The 25,807-nt window shown below is 42.7% G+C and overlaps 1 protein-coding gene across 8 annotated transcripts in view; it reads right to left on the bottom strand.

Moving 5' to 3' along the window:
• Positions 1 to 12,933: 12,933 nt before the first annotated feature.
• Positions 12,934 to 25,807, bottom strand: part of slc29a4a (solute carrier family 29 member 4a) — a 135,542-nt gene continuing 122,668 nt past the window's right edge. For 7 of the 8 annotated variants that reach the window (XM_059653913.1, XM_059653912.1, XM_048552821.2 and 4 more), the window contains 3 exons: positions 22,563 to 22,803; positions 18,835 to 19,007; positions 12,934 to 16,436 (listed from right to left, as the gene is read on the bottom strand). In XM_059653913.1, the coding sequence (XP_059509896.1) occupies positions 18,865 to 19,007; positions 22,563 to 22,803 (384 nt within the window). In that variant the 3' untranslated portion in view covers positions 12,934 to 16,436; positions 18,835 to 18,864. The remainder of the gene's footprint in view (positions 16,437 to 18,834; positions 19,008 to 22,562; positions 22,804 to 25,807) is intronic. The other variant, XM_048552827.2, reaches the window with a different exon arrangement.

Below are 25,807 nucleotides of genomic sequence, written 5' to 3'. Positions count from 1 at the left end.
AAATAAAGGTTGGCCCAACCAATGACACCCACATCACCTGATTGAATTTAAATAGAACAGGTCTTTCAGCCCCTCTCTATCATTCAATTAGATCAGAGCTGATCTTTACTGCAATTCCCATTCACCTGCTTCATCTTGATGAACTTCAACGGCTTTTCTTCATAAAGATCATGCGTTAACGTTCTGGCTTCTCTGATCATCAAAAATAGTCATTTTGTACCTTTGTTCTTCATTAAAAATTTTAAACAGGTCAGCCATTTTCCCCCTTAATATTCCGCATTTGGTTTTCCAGGGTTGTGCACTGTACTTTCTCAGTAAATAACTGAGGACTGCAGTATATTTGCTCCAATTATGCAAGCTTATAGTTTGCCTACATAACAGTTCCTGGTACCCTTGTGAAATTCAAAGCCTACGCAGCACATAGGCTGTACTGAATAAATAGTGTGATGCCATTCTTTCAAATTACATCTAATTGGTGTAGGAATAGCACACCTATTTATAAAATGCTTTGAATGTAGTAAAAATGTGCCAGCGATGTTAACAGACAGAGGAAAACAGGATTTACGAACAGGAGTAGGCTACTCAGCTCTTTTGAGTTTGCTCCTTAATTAGATCAAATTGATCCTGTACAGTCTCGATCTACTTTCCTATCTACAGCTCAGAACCCTTGACTCCAAAACTTCAACACAGGATCCTATAAAGAGAGGTGACCAAAGGCTTTGTCAAAGAGTTGAGTTTCTGAGTGTTCTAAGGGAGGAGAAAGAGGACAGAATGATAGGGAAGGATTACCAGACCATAAATTGCTGGGTGGTTGCATTGGTGGAGCAGAGCAAGGTTGGGATGTGCAAGAGGTCTCGGGGGTCTGTCAGACTGCAGAAGGAATGCAACAGAGACAGAAGGCAGAAGGAGTATCAAAACCATAGTAAAGGTGAGATTTGATCATGCTGACATTACATACCAGTTACAAAGCCACAATTGATAGAGGGGATATAGTTTATCAGAGCAAGACCAATGGTCAAGCAGATGTTTTTGTGTACCTCTTGGAAATTCACTTCAGCATGAGTTGGAAACGTAACATCTGTCTATTCATCAGAGAATAGCTCATGAGTAAAAAGTGCAGAGAGTTCAAATGCACAAGGAATGCATGTTAAAAAGTGCTATGGCTTCCCAGGCATGTTAAAATGGTCATTTCATTATGCTTATGTGTCTAGGTTTGACCATTCTCAAATCTCAGACAGGTGAAGGACCCTCCTGTAATGTGAGCACCTGAAATCTGCACTTGCAAAGGACACCTTGAGGTGTCTTTCCTACCAGCTGGCAATGGAAGGGGCAACCAAAGAAAGCCTAGTAATTGAGAAATTAAGAATTTTGAAGTATTAGAAAACATGTCCTCTTGGGAGAAATGGCAGTCACTGAGGAGCCCACAAGCACCTCTATTTCCTGTGTGAAAGGAATATATTAGAATCATTGGCCTGTGACTGAGAAAGTGTATCCTTAATTCTGAAACGCTGCAGTAAGTTTTTAATGTGGAACTGCCTTATCCAAGTATCTGATCCAACAGCCGATGACTCAAACTTTGCAAGATAGCAGCCCATTTTTATTAATCTGTTTACTTCAATGCTGTCTGTTTTTACGAGATAACAGATCCTGTTTTCTGTTGTGTTAGATTGCAAATTCCCGTAGACATGAAATAGGAAGCTCGTGTAAAAAGCCCCAACCTATATATCAACAAAAATGTGCCCTGAATGAAATTCAGTTTTGATGAGATAGTGTATCATCTTGTCTACTTGTTACTTTGAGCTTCTCGCATGTCGTCAAGTTACAGCAACATTTTCTTCTCATGTTAATCTTCAAATTCTCTTCAAGTCCTCCTCAGGCTCCCTTCAATACTCTTCAATATTCATGAGCCACAGGATAAATGGGAAACACAATCTGGATGAACTGGAGATTCAGAAGTTTCACATGTTAAAACAGTGAGAGGAGAACAGAGACAGGAGTTTCAGAGATAGTAGGAACTGCCGATGCTGGAGAATTTGAGATAACAAGGTGTAGAGCTGGATGAACACAGCAGGCCAAGCAGCATCAGAGGATCAGGAAAGCTGACGTTTTGGCCCTAGATCTTCTTCAGAGTTGCTTCCCCTCCGCCATTACTGAAGAAGGGTCTAGGCCCGAAGCGTCAGCTTTCCTGCTCCTCTGATGCTGCTTGGCCTGCTGTGTTCATCCAACTCTAGACCTTGTTATCTCAGAGACAGGAGTTTCCCAGTTTAACATGGTGAGTGGATAGAGAGCAGGGGCTTACAGAGGTTATAGGAGTGAGTGCTACAGAGGTGGGAGTTTCACAGCTTAACACAGTGTGTGGATAGAAAACTGGGAGTTCCACAATTTACAACAATATTGTGGGTAGAGAGCAGGGTGTTTCACATTTTGAGGGCACTGGTTGTTTCACAGGCTAAAATAGTGAGTGAAGAGAGAGCAGAGACTTCATAGCATAACACAGTGAGCACACAAACAGTGCATTTCACAGTTTAACAGAGTGAGTTGATGGAGAGCCAGGTGTTTTACAGTTTCAAGCAACATGTGGATAAAGAGCAGGGCATTTTACGGGATAAAACATTGATTTGATAGAGAGCAGGGTGTTGTATAGTTTAACATAGCGATGGTTAGAAAATGGGGAGTTACACAGATAAAAACAGAGGATACAGAACAGGAACTTAATAGTTTAATACAGTAAGTACAGAAAAAGACAGTTTCATAATTTAAATCATTGAGTCCATTGAGCGCAAGGCATTTCATGTTTTAACGCAGTATTGGACAGAAGTTTCACAGTTAATTACAGGACTGACAGCAGAGTTTTTCAGTTTGAAATAATGAGTGGATAGGGTGTTGGGAATTTCACAGTTTAAAACAATAAGTGGATAGAGAGCAGGGAGTTTTACAGATTAATAGTGAGTGGGTATTAAACAGGAGGTTTTCTCAGTTCAACAGTGAGTGGATAGAGAGCAGTGAGTTTCACAGATTAAAACAGAAGGGTACTGGACGTCCTGCTGGATGGAGTAATGCAAATGAAGGACTACCTTTTCCTCAGGGTCAGCAGTGATTGCTATGACAACGGACCACGTGCAGCCTGTTCTGAGGTTGTTACCTGGTTTAAAAATGTTTCAGCAGTCTGGAGAAATGCCCAGTTGTTCAGGAAGAAGGTAATTAACCTTCTGCACACTTGACAGTGTTAGGCCCAGCATCTTCTCTCTGATACCTCACATTCTACCTCTGCCAGTGGACCCACGTCCCACCAAGGGAGCTGGCTCTACCCGTCTCACTATTGCCTGCAATATTTCCGCTCCCTCGCTTACTCATCATCACTAACTCTGTAGGCCCTCTGCGCTGCCTACTAACTCGCCTGGGCCACTTCGCCAATAGTGATAGCTGTGCTAGGCACTGTCATCTCCCATCACAAACGTCTCTCTCATTCCAGGAAGAGAACAGCCCACAATAATGAAGAAGGAGTTGAGACGACGCTGTGCTGCCCTACATTCAAACCCTCACTCCCTGTGGGGAAAGGATCCTGCCCCTGTGTGCCTTGGCCCAGCCCTGGATGGATACTGAGGCTACCCTTGACATACAATGCCAGGACCCCTTAAGCAAAGACCACAAGCCTTGATAAGACTGTGGGCTTCTGACGACTATGGCAAGTTTCCTGTCTCTGTGGCTGTGCTAAATGGCAAGGAATGGCAGCAGTAACGTGAGCCTGGTCTCTCTGGCTGAAAGGAGAAAGTGCAAAAACATGAGGTGAAGTGAGTGCCCCAGTGTCGTTGCTGCATGCAGTCTTTCAATGGTGGTTGCTGGTGCCATATTGAAGAGCTGAAGATGTGCTATGAGGGGTCTTAGAGCATTCAACATGTGCCAGACTCTGAAATGATGTTGCCTGTTTGGAGCAGGCCTTGAGCTGAATCCATCAGCGGCTCAGTCTGGTTTCCCCGCTGGGATTTTCCGACCTCTAGCTTGACTGGTGATCTCAGGAAGATGAAAGTCTGGGTATTCACCGGTTAACAAGATGTTCAACAACCAGTAAATTCTGTCAAATGGCAACTGGCCACTGCCCAGTGAGAAATTCCTCACTGCTCGTGAAAAGCATAAAGTCATTGCAGGATGTTCCCGACATCAATGAGTTTCGCTGCATTTCCTTACCTCATTCTGCAACACATCGTGCTATAGCCCATGCTGCTCAGGCCCATATAAGATTCTGTCCTGGGTTAAAAACAATGAGTGGGCCGTGAATGGAGCATTTCAAATTTTAAAGTCCAGAGAGTGGATGGAGACCATGAGTTCTGGAGTTTAATAGTGAGAAGACAGTGACAGCTGGGAATTTCACAGTTTAAGACAGTGATTTGTGTCTTTTTATCTTTCTGTATTTTTAATTGGAAGCGAGGAAAGAACTATTTTAAAACTGAAGGTTGCTGCGTGTTTCATCGAACATCGAACATTACAGCACAGTACAGGCCCTTCGGCCCTTGATGTTGTGCCGACCTGTCATACCGATCTGAAACCCATCTAACCTACACTATTCCGTGTACGTCCATGTGCTTATCCAATGACGACTTAAATGTACCTAAAGTTGGCGAATCTACTACCGTTGCAGGTAAAGCATTCCATTCCCTTACTACTCTCTGAGTAAAGAAACTACCTTTGACATCTTTCCTATATCTTTCACCCCTCAACTTAAAGCTATGCCCCCTTGTGCTCGCCTTCACCATCCTAGGAAAAAAGCTCTCCCTATCCACCCTATCTAACCCTCTGATTATTTTATATGTTTCAATTAAGTCACCTCTCAACCTTCTTCTCTCTAATGAAAACAGCCTCAAGTCCCTCAGCCTTTCCTCATAAGACCTTCCCTTCATACCAGGCAACATCCTAGTAAATCTCCTCTGCACTCTTTCCAAAGCTTCCACATCAAAAAACATGATCATTGAGAGTTCTTCCCTCAACCTCTACCCTCAATCATCCCTGAAAGCAAATAAACCAAGTACTCATGGTGAGTACCATTTATACTTCTGCCTGTGAACCAGTGATGGAAGCAGTTTGAAGAGGAACTGGAGCTGAAGGGGTTGTGTATAGATTGAGATAGTAGGAACTGCAGATGCTGGAGAATCTGAGATAACAAGGAGTAGAGCTGGATGAACACAGCAGGCCAAGGAGCATCAGAGGAGCAGGAAGGCTGATGTTTTGGGCCGAAGGGTCCGAAGAAGGGTCTACGCCCGAAACATCAGCCTTCCTGCTCCTCTGATGCTCCTTGGCCTGCTGTGTTCATCCAGCTCTATACCTTGTTATCTCAGATTCTCCAGCATCTGCAGTTCCTATTATCTCCTACACCTTGTTATCTGTGTATAGATGGAGTAGTGGTTGGAAGCAAGACATTGGAACTGGTAACCCGTGATTCAAGGGCATACTTTTCTGTCTAGAATTGTCCCCTTTCACTGTAATCTTTCCTCAGTGATCCCATGCCATCCCCAGATTTGAGTTCCCCACTGTCCTGGTAAGATTCATGGCCATTGCTGAGACGGACTTGACAGAATATCCCTATAGAGCACAGCCAGATTGATATCTCCACAGATTCCCAACTCGTAAACCGGTATTCCCCAGGGTGGTTATACTTGAGCTGCAAGATGGACTGTGGCCCAGATGTTGGCCTCGAGTAGGGTTCAAGCACCAGGCAGACTGTGGTAAACCCCCTGGACTGGAATCGGACAAGCCCCTTGATTGACTAGTACCCTCTGACTGACACAGGTCCCCTTTTGATCCAATCAAGGACAGCTCCCCTCTGTCACTCAGACATGACTGTTTGCTTGGAGCATTTGCAGCACATTTGCCACTAAGCTGCTGGCACATGGGCAGGTTTGACATCAATGTCGCCTGGTGCCACACAAAGCCCACGTTCGCCCTCCTGACTGTGCAGTGCTCCGAACCGAGTCAAGCAACCTGCCTCTCCCTCGTCAGCAGAGAAGCAATACAAGCCACAGAGTTGGCAGCCTGCAAACAAATGCAAAGTGAGCGGACACTATGAAAATGAAACCATGAGCCACAGGATGCATCCCGCATAGATGCACAAGGTTCTTGCAGCGCCACCCGATAGAAAAGGGCAAATCATTGCTGTCCCTGAGCTCTAGAGTGGAGAGTTGAAGTGGAGCGCTAGTGCGATCATGAAGAGAAATGTTGTTGTGGTGAGACTGATGGTTTGCTGATGCCAGCCTGCGTGGATGAAGGGTCAGGAAGGATAGTGGCAAGTCACATGGACAATGTATTGAAGACAGAGTTGGATGCTAGCTGATGCAAACAAACAATGAGCTGCAGATGCCAGGCCTACCCGCTCTGATTTGAATGTATGCTGTCTAGTTTCTAAGAAAGTAGAGGAGAATTGCAAGTATATGTGAGTTTGACTGATTGTGAAATGCAAATGCAAATGCATGGAAATAAGGTAACTGCTGGCCAATCACAAGTTTCTGAACTTGTTGTTTAACATTGAAGGGGAAACATTGGAAAATATCTCCTTCACATTGAAATTCTGAAATTTTAGCTCTCTCCACATTTTCCCAACTTTCTTGCCAATACCATGTCACAGTTCTTAAATTCTTAAAGGGATGGACAAGGTGGGTGCAGGAAGGGGAGAAAATTCTATACCTGCACACACAGCCTGTGAATAAAGGGTAAGCCATTTAAAACAGAGATCAGAAGGAACATTTTCATTGGAGGACTGTGTCATGAAAATTCTCAACTTTCAAAGGTTCTGGAAGCTCAGTCATTGGGTATATCCAAAACGGAGATCAATTGATTTCTAGATACTAACAGCATCAAGGAAATGGGCATGAAAATGGTGGGGAGATCGTTGATCAGCCATTATCTAGAATGGCAAAGCAGATTCAAGGGGCTGACTGGCCAATCCTGCTTTGATTCTGCCATCCTTTCTTTCAAATTTTCCTGTGCAACATTACAGTTTAGTTTTATCTTTGTTGGTGTCATTCCAAGAAACCTCCAGGTACATTTAAGTTTTCACAATTGGTGATCTTGTTGCTGCTTTAAGATAAACCAATGTTTAAAGCATTGATCAGTTTACTCGTGGCTTTGTCTGTCCAACTGTTTTTTTCTCTCTTTGGGCTCTATCCCCATCCATCGTTTACTCCTTACCCCCTCCCCCACCACTATCTTCTGCACATAAACTGATATGTTCCTTGCTACCATCAGTTCTGAGGAAGAGTCACTCCACCCCAAACTTTGGCTCTGATTTCTCTCCACGTTGTGCCGCCAGGTCTGCTGAGCTTTCCCAGCAATTTCTGGGAAAGAATTTAATAATTTGAATAGCAGTGTAGTAGGACAGGCGAACATGAGGGGCCCAATGTAGCTCTGGCCAATTGTCGAACAAGGAAAGTATTGTAGGTAGACTGTCAAGTAAAGACTATGTCGCTGTGTCCCATGGTAACGGTGCTCTTTATTTCTTTGATGGAGAGCAACTGGATCACTCTTTTGGCACAATGCTGTACATGCACAGATTGCTATGACAACAGACAGAATAGCCACAAAACGTCAAAGAACTGCAACAGTCATTAAAACAATTAGTATCGACCAACCGTCACCAATTCATGGTTTTTGAATGATAGGCCTGTACAGTGAAAGGTCACTTTCTGAAGAACCAAAAATCAGGTGTGCAAAATGGAGTCTCTGAATTACTAATAGATCCAGTGCGTTCTTTTTTTAAACGTTGCACTAAATTCATTAAACTATACATGAAATGCACAGACGCATCCCACAATGTCATTCTGCGATTGAGATACAACCACAGTTACACCACGTAAAATAACACCAAGGCCTACCAGCTCATTGAAGAAGCCCCTTTAAGCTAACAACTGCTCTATATTATGGTTACATGGTATAAACATAGTCTTATTCAATCATGGCAAGTAGTCAAACAATTTTTACCATTGTAATAAAAGCAGAAAGTGCTGGAGAAACTCAGTAGGTCTGGCAGCATCTGAGGAGAGAGAAAGCAGAGTTGATGTTTTTATGGAATTGAAAATGTTAGCTCTTCTTTTCTCTCTCTCCACCAATGCTGACAGGCCTGCTCAGTTTGTCTAGCACTTTCTGGTTTCACTTCTTCAGCATCTTGTTTTTATTGTACTATTGTACTTTAGTTTCTATTAACTGTTCACCATCATAGATTAAGCATTTCCTAAATTGAATTAACCCAGGGTTGGACAGATTCCACTCACTAGGCTCTGGAAGAGTGGGCCAAGTCAGCTACAAAAGCAGAAATATATTCAAGTTATTGTTATGAAATACTGCGTTGAAATCCAATTGTAGCAGTAACATTTTGGTGCTGTAGTGTGTGATTTGTCCCACTAGATGTTGCTAGTATGCTTTCTTCATGTGACACCAATACAAAGTGGAAATAATGACATAACTGAGTAGTGCACTTACAAACAGGATAAAATAGCCTCAAACATTTAACACAGGAATAAATGTCAGTTTCCCCTTCAAGTTTTCCCCTTTTCAACTCGTTTTAGGTTTTTATGAAGATAAAGACTTGGAACCTCAGATATTTAAAAATCGCATGAAAAGTCAGTCCATGCTAATTCCTCCAGCTCAGCGCTTCCCAGGTTTTCTGCCGCCAACCCACTCTGTGACCCCACTTGAGAACTGCCACAACTCTTCAGTCAGAACTGAGAGAACTACAGGCGAGCCATGCGACTGCAATGACTCAGTCAGAGCGCCACAGTGACCACTGATCCTTGGAGCACGAGTATTGGCTCGAGATCCCAATACGCTGATCCAACCACCACGTAGGGAGAGCCTGACAAACCATCAATGTGCTGTGCAATAACAATATGTATTGGCAAACCCAAGGCAAAAAGAACAGACTGAAGCTCCACTTTGTATTCCCCACTTGATTACACTCTCGGTTTTCTAGTCCATGTTATTGTCTCACATAAACAGCAATTGATAGACAATGAAAGATAAGGGGCTTGACTTGTTTGTCATCTGATTGTGGAATATACATAATTGGCCATCAAACTCTATCAATGAGTCCACAACAGGATCAGGCATGGGGCGAGGAAAATGCCAAAATGATGGAAAGCTTTGGGAACAACAAGCAGGCCCAAACTCACCTGTTCCCCACCGCCTCCCCCCCCCACCCCCCACAAGCTTTCTATATACTCACCATGTTGCTCCAATTCATTGCTCCATCAGAATGTTGCAGTCATCTTTTACTCTGTGTGCCTTGCTCCTTGTTGCAAAGGGAGATATGTGCATGAAACACAGCCGAGTAATGGCAAACCCTTAGCAATGAATAGCAGGAAATGCAGGAAATGCTAGTCATTTATCACAATAAAGGCTGGGCTCAGAATCTTTATGGGCCATGGAGCTTTAAAAAGAAATGACTGAGTAACAATGGCTCTAACTTGTAGTCTCTCGATTATTAATTTCACAGTTCGGTCTGAAATTATTCTGCACAACATCATAGAAACATCCCCCAAAAACATATTGATCAAACCAGCTTTTGCAGTGTCACTGTGTGAATGTAAGATTTCTAATGTTTCTGATGGCAAGCACCGCATGTGGGAGCAAAATGTACAACATTCACGGCTTCAAAATAATAGCACTCCTGCTTGCAGGACAGAAATGGCCCTTGCTTTATAAATCTCTTGCACTGCTGAATCCTAAAATGCTTTTGTAATGACCCTCCCTCCACACCGAGCAACCCATGATCCTTTTTGTCCTTCTAACGGAGAAGGTGCCTGCTGGGGTAGGGTCCCACTGATGTCGCCCTCTGATCCTTGGTATGCATCACCCTTCTTCATCAGTGATCCTACAAGGTGAATATCAGTGGGAGGGATGTCACAGCCTAACCGGGTTCTCCCTGAGGTCCATTACCATGTATTTTCCAACTGAACCCAAGAGTTTCTAAATGTTGCTGTTGGAGTATCAGAGTTGGACTGTATTGGTTTTGAGGGCTTACAGTTCTGGCAATACATTCACCCCATCGAACTAGGTGGGCAATGAGTTACCATGTTAAAACCATTCATGCATTAAATATTGCCCCCAAGCGCCTCCCCACACTCTCGCTATGTACCTCTGGGATCCTGCGTGCTGCAAACCTCAACTGCCTGGCTGTAAACCAAAGCAGAAAAGGCAGGGACGGAAATAATGTGCTAACTACCAGACAGACAGGGTGAGTAGTTTAGTGTTAACCATCAGTATCAGCCCCCCCAGCTGGAAAGGCAGGGGAAGGGAAGAAGGTAGACATCTAGAAGAAGAACTGGGAGGAATGCATGAAAAAGTAGAGGGAGAAAGCATGCTGAGAGTTCTGTGGGAAATATTCTGATTAAAAAGGGAATTGTAAAGTGAGCTGAAACTACAGTAGCAAGTTACATAAAACCAAGGAAGTTAAAGACAGCGGGGAGCACAGGCTGAGGAGGACAGATGATATTAAAGCAGAAAGGAGACATTCACTTTGTGAGGTAGTCCTGGAAAAGAAAGATAGATGATGACTGCAAAGGTGACAGGCAGGCACAGTGGAAAAGCAGTAAAGACTGTGATCCTAGCGAATTGTCAAAGATCTGCGCTAGCTGAGGAGAGCTTGTTTTGTCTGATCAGCACTTTATTTTGTGACTATATTTTAATTTGGGTCTATTTTTACTTAAACAACAGCAAAAAGGCAAAGTTTTCCGAAAAGGGGTGGTTTTGGATGAAACCAACAACGGTTGGTTGGTTGGAGCGTAACTTAAGGTGACAAATCCAATCAAGCGCATTTTCAGGTCCAGCTGATATTCAGAGTGGTTTCTATCGGGATTTTTTTCCTGGAGCTCCTCCTGAGCATCTATCCAAGAGAGAAAGGGCTGAGCTTTATGCAGAGTGGGACAGGGAAGGGGAGGGTGTGTTGTCGGACAGCAGCAGGGCCCTGGAGAGTACCATAGTCATTTTGTGACAGCCATCCCATAATTGTCTTGAGAGGATCTCCTACCTCTGAGAGCTGCCAGCCAATCAAACAGGTGGCAGCTCTCTGGTTTCCAACAGCACCACCGATAGTGCAGGCCAATGCTGGCACTGCGACCATTTCCAGAGAGAGGCCTGAAGCAATGAATCTGCACTTCGTTCGTCTAAAGTCTCACCACGGCCAGGTTGCCAAGCCCCTGAGATGGAGGCGGGAGTACAGAAAAATTGCAGGGGTGGTCAGAACTTGGAGAGGGGCTTCCCATGGAAGCAGGGATCTACAAACGAGGCACCTTCACCACTTTGCCCTGTTGCTTTGCCATCGAATCAGGCCTGGTGGCTGAACACATGGAGCTGCCCTTCTCCCAAGCCAAGGGCAAAATCCCAGCAGCATAAAGGACACTTTGCCATGCCACCCTTACCATGTGTGGTGGTAAGTAGGCACTGGCAACAGCATCCATGGCACGGTGCCCAAATGTACAACCCTTCCCCACTGCCCAACTCTGCCAGAAGTGTTAACTTGGTGTGGGGATACACTCATTAAACTTAGAAAATCAAGAACTATAAGCACCATTGCAACATGCAAGAACAAGGGCAGCTGGCTGGGGGCGTTAAATATCCTTAGTTTGTAGCTAACAACCCAATTCTGTACAATCTCTTGCTCCTAGATTTATTATATAATGGGGGTTACACTTCAGCATCAAATGACTATCTGAGTTCCATAGTTTTGATCTTCATTGTTCGCCCAATTCAGGAAATGTACACAGGGCTCAAAATAAAGACCAATATATTGTATATTCTGTAGCAATTAGAACACAGGCCATTTTTAAAGGCTAATCAGGATGTTTGATTATCCATGGAAGAAGTTGTTGGTTATCACTAATTTTCCAACAATTAGAGTTTACTTTAGCCATGGCAGAGGCACAGAGTGTATACTGTGTAAGCCATTAAAGGTGGCAACACCGGTAGAAGGGTATTTAATGAAGAATACAGCATTCTAGGTGTCATTAATAGAGGCATAAGGAACAGGACCACAGAGGCTATGCTGAACTTGTTTAGGACACTAGGTGAGCCTCAGCAGAAGTACTGTGTACAGTTCTAGATGTTACAGACTCTAGGAAGGATGTGACTACATTGGAGAGACAGAGCAGATGAAGTGTCTGAAAATGGTTCCAGCAATGAGACAGTTCAGTTACAAAGGCAGATTAGAAGAGTTAGGTTTGGTTTCCCTAGGCAGAAGAATGTTAAGTGGAGGTTTGATACAAGTTTTCAAAAATCATATGGGGTCTGCACAGATCAGTTCAGGAGAAACTATTGCCACATGTAAACTAATTGAGAGCCAGCTTTAAAGGCGTTTTGCAAAGAAGCAAGTGTGGAATAACAAAAAAAAAATCACTCAGTGAATGGTTAATGCACTGAATGGAGGGTGGTAGAGGCAGGTTCAATTGAGGCATTCATGAATGCTTTGGATGTCTATTTAGATAGAAATAGTGTGCAGGATAATAGGGAAAAGACAGCTGAACTGTACCAAGTTAAAATGCTCAGACAGCCTGTGCAGACACAATGCACTGAATGGCTTCCTCCTGCACTGTAACAATCCTGTGATTCGGAGTGGGCTGATGGTAAAATCGGTCCACAATATGATGCTTGGCTGAGGGTTTATTGAATGGTGCAAAACGAGGATGTGTACAGAGCCCTACTCTTTCACATCAACATGCTGGATTGGTACCTAGAGATCTTTACATAAAAACTGGCATACGAATTTCCTCTGAGATAACAAGGTGTAGAGCTGGATGAACATAGCAGGCAAAGCAGCATCAGAAGGGCAGGAAGGCTGACGTTTCGGGCATAGACCCTTCATCAGAAAGAAGACCCTTTTTCTGAAGAAGGGTCTAGGCCCAAAACGTCAACCTTCCTGCTGCTCTGATGCTGCTTGGCCTGCTGTGTTCATCCAGCTCTAAACCTTGTTATCTCAGATTCTCCAGCATCTGCAGTTCCTATGATCTACGAATTTCCTCTGATGGGTAACCATTTGATCTATCACAATTATAAACATTAACAATGCTCTCCAAAGAAATTATACAAGAACTTTTGTGTTTTCACGAATACACGCCTGTTTGCTTGTTGGAACAGGAGGAGCATTATGGTCAGCTGATCAAGAATAAATTCACAGCTACTGGCTTCCAAATAGTTCAGGAAGAAGGCTGCAGTAATGTATAGAAAAGTTCCTGGGAAGTCACATCGATCATCACGAGCCAAATGATACTGAATCAAGGGAAAGGGTTCAGGTTCAAGTGCTGTGTGCTCATTCAAGGATTGATGAAAAATTGATGCCTGGAGTAAGGATCAAATGTGGCTGTCCAAGTTGGTACTGTCACTAAAATGAAGGTTTACAAGGGTAGTTGTCTTCTGTTTGTAATCCTCACATGAACACTTTACATAATACGAGAACCCAGAGGCTTAGGGATATGGGTTTAATCTCACCATAGCAGCTGGTGGAATTTAAATTCATCGGTAAATTAATTAATTAACTAATCTCGAATCGAAAGCCAATCTCTTTGATGTGAGACTATTGTAAGGAACCTATTTTCTCCACAGATGCCCTCCAGGGAAGGAAATCTGCCTCCGTTTCCTGGTCTGGCTTTCATGTGACCCCAGTCCCACATTATTTTGGTCGGTCCTTCCCCGCCCTCTGAAATGGCCTGGCAAACCATTCATTTGAAAGGGACAATAAATACTGACTTTGCTCACTTCCCCTAAAACAGTAACGAAGTAACTCCACAAGATTACCAACACAATCTGGAACCAACGGAATGTGGAAACAGCACCAGAAGATTCTGAATATTCACGTGAAACAGCTCAACATGGTCATTAGGGTGCAAGACAGAGAGAAGGGCTTCAAGAGAATGTATTTGTTAGAGCCTGGTGTCGGGCAAATGATCTGCCCTGTATACATTTGTGATAAAATCAGATCATATATACCTAATATTTTTCGTTTTAGATCTGCCTTTAAGTTATGCAGGAGAAAGAGGAACAAGCATGGTCTACCATATCTAAACATCTTTATATTCCACATGTACATGAGCACTATCCTTTTTCCTGTTTAACTATATTATTATGGCTGTGAGTTAACTGGAATGAATGGTCTCTGTGGCTCACATTCAGACTCTATGATCAGACCTGGTAGAGCAATATTTTCTGAACCTAACAGCAATCATATTGTTTTTCTACCTTTTTACACAAATGCTAGAAATTTTACATTGTAGTTACAGCACAGAAATAGGCCTTTGGGCCCAACTGGTGTTTATGCTCCACATCCTTCCAACTTGCACCATCTTACCCCAGCAACATAACCTCAAATTCTCTTCTGCAACATGTACTTACCTAGGTTCCCCTTGGTCGTATTGGCCGCTCCTCTACACAGTTGTGAGTTCCACATGTCAAGTTGGGACTGACAACGGCACTAACATGTTAAAGCATCTTTCCAGTGTTGGACAGTATTGCGGTCCTGGCTTTGTAATTTATACCTGCTAGTTCGACAAACTGGAATAATTTTCAAGGCACTAGGAAAGATTATACAAGGACACAGCACTTGACACAGAATGGTGGCACAGATGGCAGATGCACATTCAACTTTTCCCCCCATTGGTCACTACCATCATGGCTATTGGTGGAGGTGACAGGTCCTGTAAGGCAGTGTTACACAACGTATGGTCCCCTCCATGGGGCAAAAGATGTCTTTTTTTTTCCCAATCTCCAATTCTTATTTTCCTTGTTTAGAAATGCTGGTCCACCAGTTACAGCCAGGAACCAGACAGCATACCTTCCCACTGCTGTGATTTACTTTTCTCATGAAGCACAATACCAAAAGACCAGATAAAGAGACACAAAGTAAAAACAGCAAAGTGGCACATTTCAGGTGGATTAAATCTCTGCTATGAGAATACTCTTTGAGACATTTTCAGCAGCTTAGACAACACATCAGCCTTATTTTACCTAGAAGTCTAGATTCTGGCTTCAAGATCTAAGACATTAAAAGAAATGCATCAGGTGGTGTGATTATTCAATTGGATTCTGTCAGAATTCTGTTTCTTGTTTGGTTTCATGCATTTGGGGATTTTCTCAAGTGTCAGTAATAATAAGTGAATGATTGAAAGCCACTCTAGAATTTATGAAGTGCTGTGAGGCTGTTCCAATTCTCATTCCAATTTCACTTCAGCTGCGTGGAAACCTGCTCTCACTCCTAGCAATCATTAACCATGAACAGCTCAGACTTGCGTTTGAGGAAAATGATACCTGTTCTTCTGCAGGGATTTTAAAGTTTTTTAGTCAGAGTCCTGATCCATACATTTTGCTTCCCCTGTCACTACCCTGCCCCCATCACAAGCCGGTTAATGGCTCTCATCACTATTTGAATTTGCAGGATTCCTTACAAATGAAGCTTCAGCACTGAATTTACTGCATAGTAACAGGCCTCTGGGGTCAACTGGTCCACACAAACATCTTCCACCACTCTTCATGTCACCCCATCTGCTTAGTCTTCTTTCTCGAGCCTCTGGACTGATTAACTAATGTGTTTAAGCAGGTTGTGAAATTGTGTCCTTCATCAAAGCTTTCCAATCTGAGACTGGCCCTTCCTTGGAAATGAGTTGCAATGAGTGTCTTTATAAAGTTTAATGTGTAATGAGTTCAGAGATTATTTTTACGGGTGAATGCGTCATTTTTGATTGACGTAGCAGGTACGTTCTGGAAACGTCAGTGCTCTAATTATATATAAACTGGCATGCTCTTGTGTTCACCTGAAATAATCCTACTCAGAATAGATGGTATTCACTGCAATGCATTCAAACAAAATGCAAGAAAGATGATTAAAGCGACATTCAGGTACCCTCAAAGGAATGTCCAAATCATCAGTTTTGGTGGGTTTTTTTAAAAACAGTGTAGACCTGCTCATGGAATCCTCAGAGATTAAATCGCGATGGGCTTGAGAAATTAATTTGCTGAATCAAATGTACATTCAGATTTTGGTCTGGAAAATGCTGGAGAACATTAACCATAGAATTACAGAACCCCTCACCCACTTCTCTTACACTGCTCGAGAAAGCTGTACTCGAGAGGACAGCAGTTCCCTTCTGTAACTGGAGGAGCGCAATTCTAAACGGAAGGTATTGGCAAACAAAGTAACAATAAGCAGGCAGTCTTAGATGAGATTTCAGGAGTGTTTGCAATCTCAATTAAAGTCAAGGCTGTCCGTGATTCTGGTGGGTAACACTTCCACTTGGAGCTTCTTACAGAAGCTTTTCATGTTCATGAAGGTGATGCCATTCAATTCTCTCGGACGGGCAGAGCAAGAACAAAGTCCCAGACGTGTTAGTTTTTGTTATGAATTTCAGATGACACGCACCACGCAATGTTTCCATGGGATGATCTAAATACCCTTTAGCGTTTCTCCATTTAGCCTGCAAGGAAAAAGAAACATCTTAATGCATCAGTAACTAAAGGAGAATTCTTGATCACAATGTATTATCAGGCTCAATCTGTTAAGAATTTCCATGACCAATTAATCCACTGTTTAATGGACATAAACAGTATTATGCCACTCCTATGCGCTGCTTCTTTGGAAGATGGAAAAATCCTATTTTCTCTCAGGCAATATAGAATAATAGAATGATAATGTGCCAGAAGAAGCCACTCAAACCAGTGTCACTGTGCTGGTTCATGCATAAAGCTGCTCAATTAATCTCCCTCCCTGCTCTCTTTCTAGAAGCCTGTGTATTTTTTTCATTAAAGTATTTATCTATTTCTCATTTGAAAGTTACCATTAAATTGACTTCTCAACAATAACCGGTCAATGCCTAAAAGAAAAGTCACATTACAATCCCCAGGCAGAGTGCAGACAATTGGGTCATTTCTCCATCAATTATGCTTCTGTAATTAACCAGGATTGATTTTACACACATAATTCGCATGAACTATCCTGCACTCGTGGCATCTTCTGTCAGATATTGCTACAGCTTCAATCATGAGTTCCATTTGCTGCAATCCAGGGAGACTGGTTAAGGAGGCTGTTTTCTCCATGTTAAAATTCCGACATTTAGTGCAGCCCCAACTCTTTGGATGAGAGAGAGATTTCAATTCTCGCCTTGACTTTTTAAGACTCACGGAAACAGGTCCTTTGGCTGAGCATGTTGTGTCATCAACATGCACCGAACGACACTAATCCCATTTACCGGCACTTGGTCCACTTCCTATTATGGCCTGGCACTTTTTGTACTTTCTTAATACAACAGCAAAGAATATTTTGGCTCTTCAATTCAAATCAATATCATAGATCGCTCATCAATAGGCTACTGGTTGCAACAATCAAGAATCATTTATTGGGTCATAAAGAATATTTTCTCTTCACAGCTTCTGTGGTGCAGGGGTAGTGTCCCTATTTCTGAGCCAGGAGACTTGGGATCAAGGTCCACCCGCTCCAGAGGTATGTCATGACGCCTCTGAAGATAGATTAGAAAATGTCTATAATCCCTCCACGATTGGCATCGGAAGGCGCTGTAAGAATATATATGTCAGGTATCAATGGTGAAATGTTGGATTTGAACGTGTCCAACAGTTTTAGCAACTCTGAGTGACGGAGAACTGGAATGGTACCCAGCAAAGGTCAGGGCCTTCAAAGGCTTGATCTCGGCAGACAGGGAGACAGATTAGATTGAGAGGCATTCCTCAATAGATCCTTGAAACTGTTTATTCTACATATCCAATCAGATTCTGTGATAGGCCTAAACCTACATTAAACAACTGAATAATCTGTTAATTAGAAACAAATAAAACTTTATTTAAACTCAAAGTTCAAACCTAATTGTTATATTTTGGGAAGCTATTGCAGTGTTAATTTCAGAAATCAAAAACCATTTTAATATTAAATCACAGCATCACAGGAGGCCATTTAGCCTAATGTGCTTGTGTTGGCTATTTGAAAGGGCTATCTGACTGGTTTCCTTTCATGCTTTCTTTTTCCTATAGCTATACATATCTCTCCCTTTCAAGTATCTATTCAAATCCCTTTTGAAAGCTACTCATAAATCTGCTTCCACAATTCTTTTAGAGAGTCCATTCAAGATTGTACAACTCCACATGTTCTTGTTTGGTAAGGGGATCAAGGGTTACATGGAAGAAGGCAGATAAATAAGGTTGAGACACAAATCATCCATGATCAAATGATACAGTAGACCTGATGGGCCGAATGGCTGAATTCTGCTCCTCTGTCTTGTGGTCTTATGGTTTATCAATATCCTTTAGAGATGGGAATCTGCCATCCTCATCTGGACTGACCTACATGTGACTTCAGGCCCACAACAATGTATTCGACTCTGAAATAGCCTAGCAGTCACTCAGCTCAAGGGGCATTAGAGATGGGCAACAAGATGGCCTTGTTGGCAATGTCCTCATCTCTCAAAAGAATAAAAATAATATATCAAGATATTCATCACTAATATAACACAGGGTGAATTTAACCTCTACTTATTCAAGAAATATTGTGCATTTATATGCCTGGATTTGACCAAAATAGGCCTTTCACCCTCAGAGTCTCTCATGGAGACACTTAAAACATCCCAGGCTGGAGGACCAGACCAAGAAGTAATGAAACACGAAAGCAGTAGATTCAAACTCAACAGGTTCAGTTTAAACACGGCAGGAAAAATCCACATTGTACACAAGTCAATCTTAGCACTGTGGGCAGAGGAAGTATACCATCACAACTCTCCCCACAGGTTGGTGTTGGGTTGAGCAAAAGCTTTTGGAAGTTTTATTCAAGCCACATGGCCTATTGAACTGAAATTCTGGAGGTTTGCTCACCCCTCGTGAGAATGTGAAGAGAGCCTTTGCTTAGAATCCTGTGGTGAGAGAAGCGTTGATGGTTTCAGTGTGAATACATGAAGTATGAGACATACTGGTCAGGCTGTATGTGACGTAGGCCACTGCAGATCCAAGTGTTAGTCCCGACATGTAGGATACGGTCATGGTGTTACCTGTGAAGAAAGAAGCAGGAACAGCTCTCAAGCAGGACACGGAGATCATGTAAAACTCTGCTCCCCTTATTGTAACTCACAGAAAACCCTGCTCACTGATTATCTAGTGATGCTGTCAACTACACTGGCTCCTGGTTCAGTAATGTCTTCATTTTTTTAAAAACTCAAAATCTCATTTTCAAAGCCCTTCGGGTCACAATCCTCTCTACCTCTGTAACCCTTTGAGTTCTATATATCTGTCCAAACTGGTCTCCTACATGTGCCCAGTTTTAATTTCCCTACCAATGGCAATGAAAGTCTGTGCTCTATAAATTCTGCAATTTGCCCGCTCAGCCTCTCTGTCTCTTCTTCCTCTGTTAAGACTTTTCCCCTTTGTCCAAGCCTCTAGTAACTTGTTCGCTAGTCTATTTCTGGAACCTATTGTACATTTTCCAGAGTGGCTTTCAAGCCACTACACCTCTCCACAAAATCAAGAATACATGTCAATGTTTTATTGATCAAAGGCCTCCCCAGTGCTGCTGTAAAATAGTGCTGGAAAATGTTGGCTGGAACAGTAATGTTCCTCTTTGCAACTGGAACCACTGTGTCACAAATGATGGAGCATCATTTCATTTTGTGATACTTCAGACTACAAAGCTTTCTACCGCAACTCCAGCATTTAGAGTTCAGCATTCAGGTGTGATCCCCAAATATTTTACTATCAAGTATTTAAACAGGTAAGAAGCCAAGGCTCTAGAGTTTATATATATATAAAAAAGACCTGTTATGTAAAAGACTGAGGGCATGAATTCATCTCTAGTCCCATTACTCCACGGGTCACACCATAAAACAAAAACTATTTTTATCCAGTTACCAAGGTGCATTCCTTTCTATACCAGGTTTTAAAGTAAAAGAACCAGCATCTAAGTTTCTTATGAACACAATTATGGATTTATTATCAAAACAAAAAAAAAATCAGTAATTGGTAAAGATACACAGTCAGTAAGACAAAATATAAATCCTTATCCTGCCAAATATCCCCAAAGCACACGCACAAAGATAAACAAAAACATCTACACTCTTCAGAAAAATTGGATTTCTCTGCAAAGGTTGGATTACTAAGAAAAATAAGCACTTTGACTTAAAAGGTTAGGATTTAAAACTAAAAGTTAAAGTGTAGAATGTTCCAGAAATAGTTTCCAATGTTCCAGCATGCGTGATCAAGCCACTAATTATGCACAGTCACTGGTAAAGTCTTAGAAATACATTTTGCTCAGAGACATCAATCTTGAAATGTTCTTCCAATCACTCTGTTAAAAGAATAAACAGGTCTCACGGTGAACCAAGCTAGAAGACTTTATTTTCAGAAATTGGAAAGATCAGCTGGGCAACTTGTCCCTAGCAAGTATTCCTCCATCTCAGCTTGTTCTTAGCAGGCTTCCTTCCAACTCAGATGGCTTTTAGCAGGTTTACCTCTAACTAAATCAGGTAAGAACAACTAGTCTCTGTTCAAAACACCTCCACAACAGAATCAACAGGAAAGCTAGGCGTTATCAGTCATGTCATTTCTAGGAAGTGTGTTAAATAAAATCAAAAACATCACTCAAAGGTCTACTTTAAAGAACCCACTCCAGATATGTCCAAAATACTTGAAATTAATCCCTTTTTCCACATCCCCCATAAATCCATGCAAGATTAAATATGGAGTATATTCATAACAACTCACAGCAGAGGCATTCACCAGCAAAAGCTGAAATCACCAAGAAAATAACCAGAATGCTAACTTAAAAGCTCCAGTCTTATTTTGGGTTCCTCTAGGCTAGAAATCTATCAAACGACTCTGTCAAAAACCACTTCTGGTTTCCCTTCGCAATGGAGTGTATATGGGGTGGAGCTGTATGTGTTTGTTGATGGCTTTCTTAGTGGAGAACCAGGCTTTTAGAAATTCCCTGCTTGTCTCTGGATCCTGGTGTTGTCCCAGTCGAACATCAACTGGCAACAAAAAGATACAACCAATACTCACTCATCTCCATCCACATGGCTAAGGACAGCCACCAGTTCGACTGGGACAACACCAGGATCCTGGTTCAAGCAAAGTGGAGGCAAGTAGGGAATTCTTAGAAGCCTGGCTCTCCACTAAGAAAGCCATCAATAAGCACATAGAACTAGACTCCATTGCAAAGGAAAACCAGAAGTGAGGTAATCCAGCTCAGTGGACTCCAGAGTTTAAGTAACAGGCAGGAAAACACAACTGCGCATCATCTGAGGCTGCACTGATGACGTTACTGAGCAGGGTAATGAAACCTCTGCGGAACAATGAACTAGCTCGGTGAGCCAACCAACCTGCTAATATCAGCCACAAATTCTGCCAAATTTATATGCACCCTGCTGACATTGTGTCCTTGTGTGAGGTTTTAGGATCTGGATTGACTCTAATTCTGCCCCTGAATTGAATAGCCCATCACTGTTCACTCTTAAAGCTTAGTCCTTTTGACTGTGTTTGGCCAGCACAAGTGGCAGAATTAACAATAACTGCTCACCTAACCCTAATCTTAACCTTAACTCTAACCCTAGCCCTCTAGAATCTTGGCCCTTAATGACACCAGGGGCAGCTCTCTCTCTGAGTGACAGTGGAAGCTCATATTGTCTGGCCTCCGGGCTACAGTCTCAACATGAAAATTCCCTCTGGAGAATCCCAACTCTGCTCTTGCCAAGTTATGTTGCCATATCCCATAGAAGTGCCTTTGTTCAGAGAACCAGCAACTCAATCCGAGCCCGTGTGGGTTTCCAGAGTTGGGTTCAGACTACTACCTTAGTCAGAACGAATGAATGAAAGAACAAGTGAAAGTTCTCTCAAGGAGGAACTGCAAAAGGCCAAATCTGTGCCCAAAGAGGCCCAATGTTGGCATTTTCCCCCATGGCAAAAGGCATCCCCTATTCCTTACAATTGGTCATAACTACGCAGAGTTTCCAAAGTAAGGAAGGTAGCGATGACACTTAGCAATCATCAGATGGTAGATTGCGTACGCATTGAAAATCTTTACTCCAGATTGCCAAGATTGGTGAGCTGTCGGGATTAACATTCATCAGTTGACACAGACTGTGAGTAAATATTTGAAGCGGTGTTTTTTCTATTCAAAATAGAATGAAATGAATATGATAGAATGAGTGGCAGATGTCACTGTGAATGAATAACACCTGTCAATCTGATTGACACAGTGGAAGCGTGGCTGTAGTTACAATTTATGCAAAATCTGCGCTCATTTGAAGTTCTGAGGAAGGGTCACCGGACCAGAAACTTTAACTCTGTTTGCTCCTTCACAGATGCTGCCAGATCTCCTAAGCTTCTCCGGCAACTTTGTTTCTGTGTCAGCGATTCTATTAGTTGGAGGCTTCACAAGTTGACCAGGAATTTGATTGTCAGAGTGAATCTTTTCTGCGGAAATAGCCTTGGTTAATTGTATCCACGGAAATTATGTCAATAATTGTATGTGGTAACTGCAATTTTATGAATTCAAAGACTCCATCTGAGTAATTCCCTAGAGAAACCCGATCCAGTTAAATTTCTGTGTTTACCTGCCAGCTCCCTCTGTTCTGGGTTGACTTTGCCTGCAGCCAAGATCATTGGCACACTGCCAAAGTAGCCATTTGAAATCCCCATTAGCAGAGAGAAGACACATGGCCAGGCAGGATGATTGAAAACAGCCCGGTCACTTGGGAGCACGCACAGGAGGAACAGTGGGATGAAGATCACTCGGGTGCAGGAACAGATGAGCAGGTGAAGTCCCTTCCAGTCATAAGGTAAAGCTGCCAGTATCTGCAACAAAAATAAAACAAAGGGGTATTGATAAATAAGAAAATTGCATCTTTGCAGACGAAATCTATTTCACTTGCTGCTTAAGGAGCAAATGACAATGCTGAGGGGCACTGCTTTGCTGCTGACAATCCAAGGCCATTTCTTGGATTTATTGAATTCATTGCAATCTCACTCACAATCGAAAATTTAAAAAAAACTCGCTTGTACATTACACAGGGTCAAGATGGATTCTCCTGCATTTCTCCATTACTTTGGGTTGACAGCTTTGGTTGAAAGTATTCCTGGTGGTTTCTTTGCGTGACCTCTAGCCTTAAATTGTCCCAACCCCACATTCCTACCTTTGGTCATTCCAGGTGTCCATCCAGATGGTACAATGCCTATCAAGGCCAATCAAAAAGGGAGAAGGTGCGTCAGTCCCTATTGGACGACTCCTAACCAATCAGTCTCAGAGTCTTTCCATCCCTCTCTCTAATTCTTTTATAGCGAGTGAACAAAACTGTTTGCTAAAAATTAAAACAAAGAGAAACCAATCTTTTTATTGCCCCAATGTCTTTTTTTTACTGAATTGCTTTGTACCTTCGGAAATCCTAATTCATATGCCTATCAAATAACTTTAGTAAATGTTGATTATAACAACAGTGCTTTCTTTGAGAAGTGCAGGTCTCTACAAATCAAGCACAGAGCAATTCTCAAAGGCAATTGCAGATGGACATTAAATGCTTGCCTTATCAAAGATGAATAAATAAAACAAAAATCAGAAACATTCTGACCTTATATTACATTGCAACATTGAATACCCTCGGAAGAAGGAGGATAGTAAGAAATATCCTGCATTTGATCTTAGGAAGCACAGGGAAAAGGAGTTAATGATAAAACATTTATGGAAATTCAATGTAATAGCACAATATTTGGGCTGGACAGGGAAGTGAAGGGGGTAGAAGCTGAGCCATGTATCACGCCAGGTGATAGTAGGAACTGCTAATGCAGGGGAATCTGAGATAACAAGGTGTGAAGCTGGATGAACACAGCAGGTCAAGCAGCATCAGAGGAGCAGGAAAGGTTGACATTTCGGGTCCATATCCTTTGTCCTGACCCAAAACGTCAAGCTTTCCTATCATGCCAGGTCTTTGGATTTGGTGTCGGTCGTGTTTTAGTCATGTGACATAGGCAGATGCAAAGGGAGGGACTGACGGGGTCTGTCCCAACGTCCTATCTTGCCGGTTCCCTCTGTTGGTTCCAAAACTCTGCTGTCGTCATCAAAGCATGGCTGGTGTTGAATTGGGTCGGACAAAATCAGAAGTCACCAGACACCAGGTTATAGTCCAACAGGTTTATTTGAAATCACAAGCTTTCGGAGTGCTGCTCCTTCGTCAGGTGAGGTGACAGATCTCCGAAAGCTTGTGACTTCTCTCTTTGAAACAGACACAACTTTCAATGAGAAGACAATATCTCAGGGCACCAATAGGTAGGTGCCAGCCTCGAAGACTCCTCATGGCATACCTCCAATCTATTTACACATTTTGCTTCTATAGCTCAGTGCTGCACTGTGTGGTGGATTCACATTTGATGAATGTAGGAAAAATGGACAGTTTGGGACATTTCTAAGGCAAATGATTTGGAATTTTACAGGGGCCTGCATGATACGGATTAGGACCAGAAATCTAGTAGAACCACTTGAGAAGTGAAGTGAGGCACAAACACATTGATTTATTTTTGAGCTAAGTTCCATATCATCAAGACTAGATTGAAGTCGCAGGCTGCCTATTAATGGGGATTATTACTTGTTAATGATTTTATTAACGGTAAATGTCACCTGATTAACATGCAGCTTCCTATCTTAAGGTCTGCCATGGGCCACGATTCATGCCAAAAAACCTCGACACGATAATCAGAAACGGGTACCTAGGCACTCAAGCCTGCTGCTTGCTCCAAAAGGCTCCGTGTTGAACTTCAGGAACCAACATCTCAGATCACTGACTACATGCATCCCATAGATACATGCCAGCCTCTAAGACCCCTCATGGCACATCTCCAATCTATTTACAGTTTGCTTCTATAGCTCAGTGCTGCACTGCAGGGCAAATTCTCATTATAATGCTGGAGCAAGGATAATATGCTCTCAGGGATGTGCGCCCAGCTCATGGGCTGGGCCAGGCTGTCTCATGATTTCTTTTATACTCACTCACTCTGAGCCTAACTGGATTCATACACCATATGGGGAGGTGATGGCCTAGTGGTTTTATCGCTGGACTGCTAATCCAGAGACTCAGATACTGTTCTGGGAACCCAGGTTTGAATCTCACCATGGCAGATAGTGGAATTTGAATTCAGTACAATACAATCTGGAACCAAGGATCTAATGATGATCATGAATCCATTGTTGATTGTTGGGGAAAACCATCTGGTTCACTAATGCCCTTTAGGGAAGGAAACTGCCATCCTTAACTGGTCTGGCCTACACGTGATTCCAAACCCACAGCAATGTGGTTGACTCTGAGCTGCCCTCTGGGCAATTAGGGGTGGGCAATAAATGCTTCCTAGCCAGTGAAGTTCTCATCCCATTATTGAATAAAAAACCCATCCCTGCCTTGCATTTGCCCTTTTACGTTTGCCCCCTCAGTTGATGATACCAGGCTCACAGTACTGTATTGCCTGGTCATTTTGTGCAGGTACAAAGTCATGGTTGTCAATGTTCCTCACTCAAGCCTTCACTCTAGGAGTCCTGGCACTGTAAGTCAAGGCTCAGCCTCCATAACCAGTCCAGGGGCTTGGACACAGTCATCTGCTCAGTGATGTCAGGGCCAAGATTCCGCTCCACTGGGGCTGCCTTTCTCCTGGAATGAGAGAGAGGCAGGCATGAAGGGAGATGAAAGTAGATGGCACAGTTGTTATTGTTGGCGCAAATGGGGTAGAAGTGAGTTGCGTATGTGAGTAGGATGGATTTGGGTCGGATTAGAGAGAACATGAGCAAGGAGGCTTGCTGATGGATCACAGCTCCTCATAT

The sequence above is a fragment of the Stegostoma tigrinum genome, chromosome 23 (assembly GCF_030684315.1).
Source record: "Stegostoma tigrinum isolate sSteTig4 chromosome 23, sSteTig4.hap1, whole genome shotgun sequence".
In the NCBI taxonomy this organism is placed as follows: domain Eukaryota; kingdom Metazoa; phylum Chordata; class Chondrichthyes; order Orectolobiformes; family Stegostomatidae; genus Stegostoma; species Stegostoma tigrinum.
The sequence above is the reverse complement of the archived record's forward strand: the minus strand, read 5'-3'. Positions and strand labels throughout refer to the sequence as shown.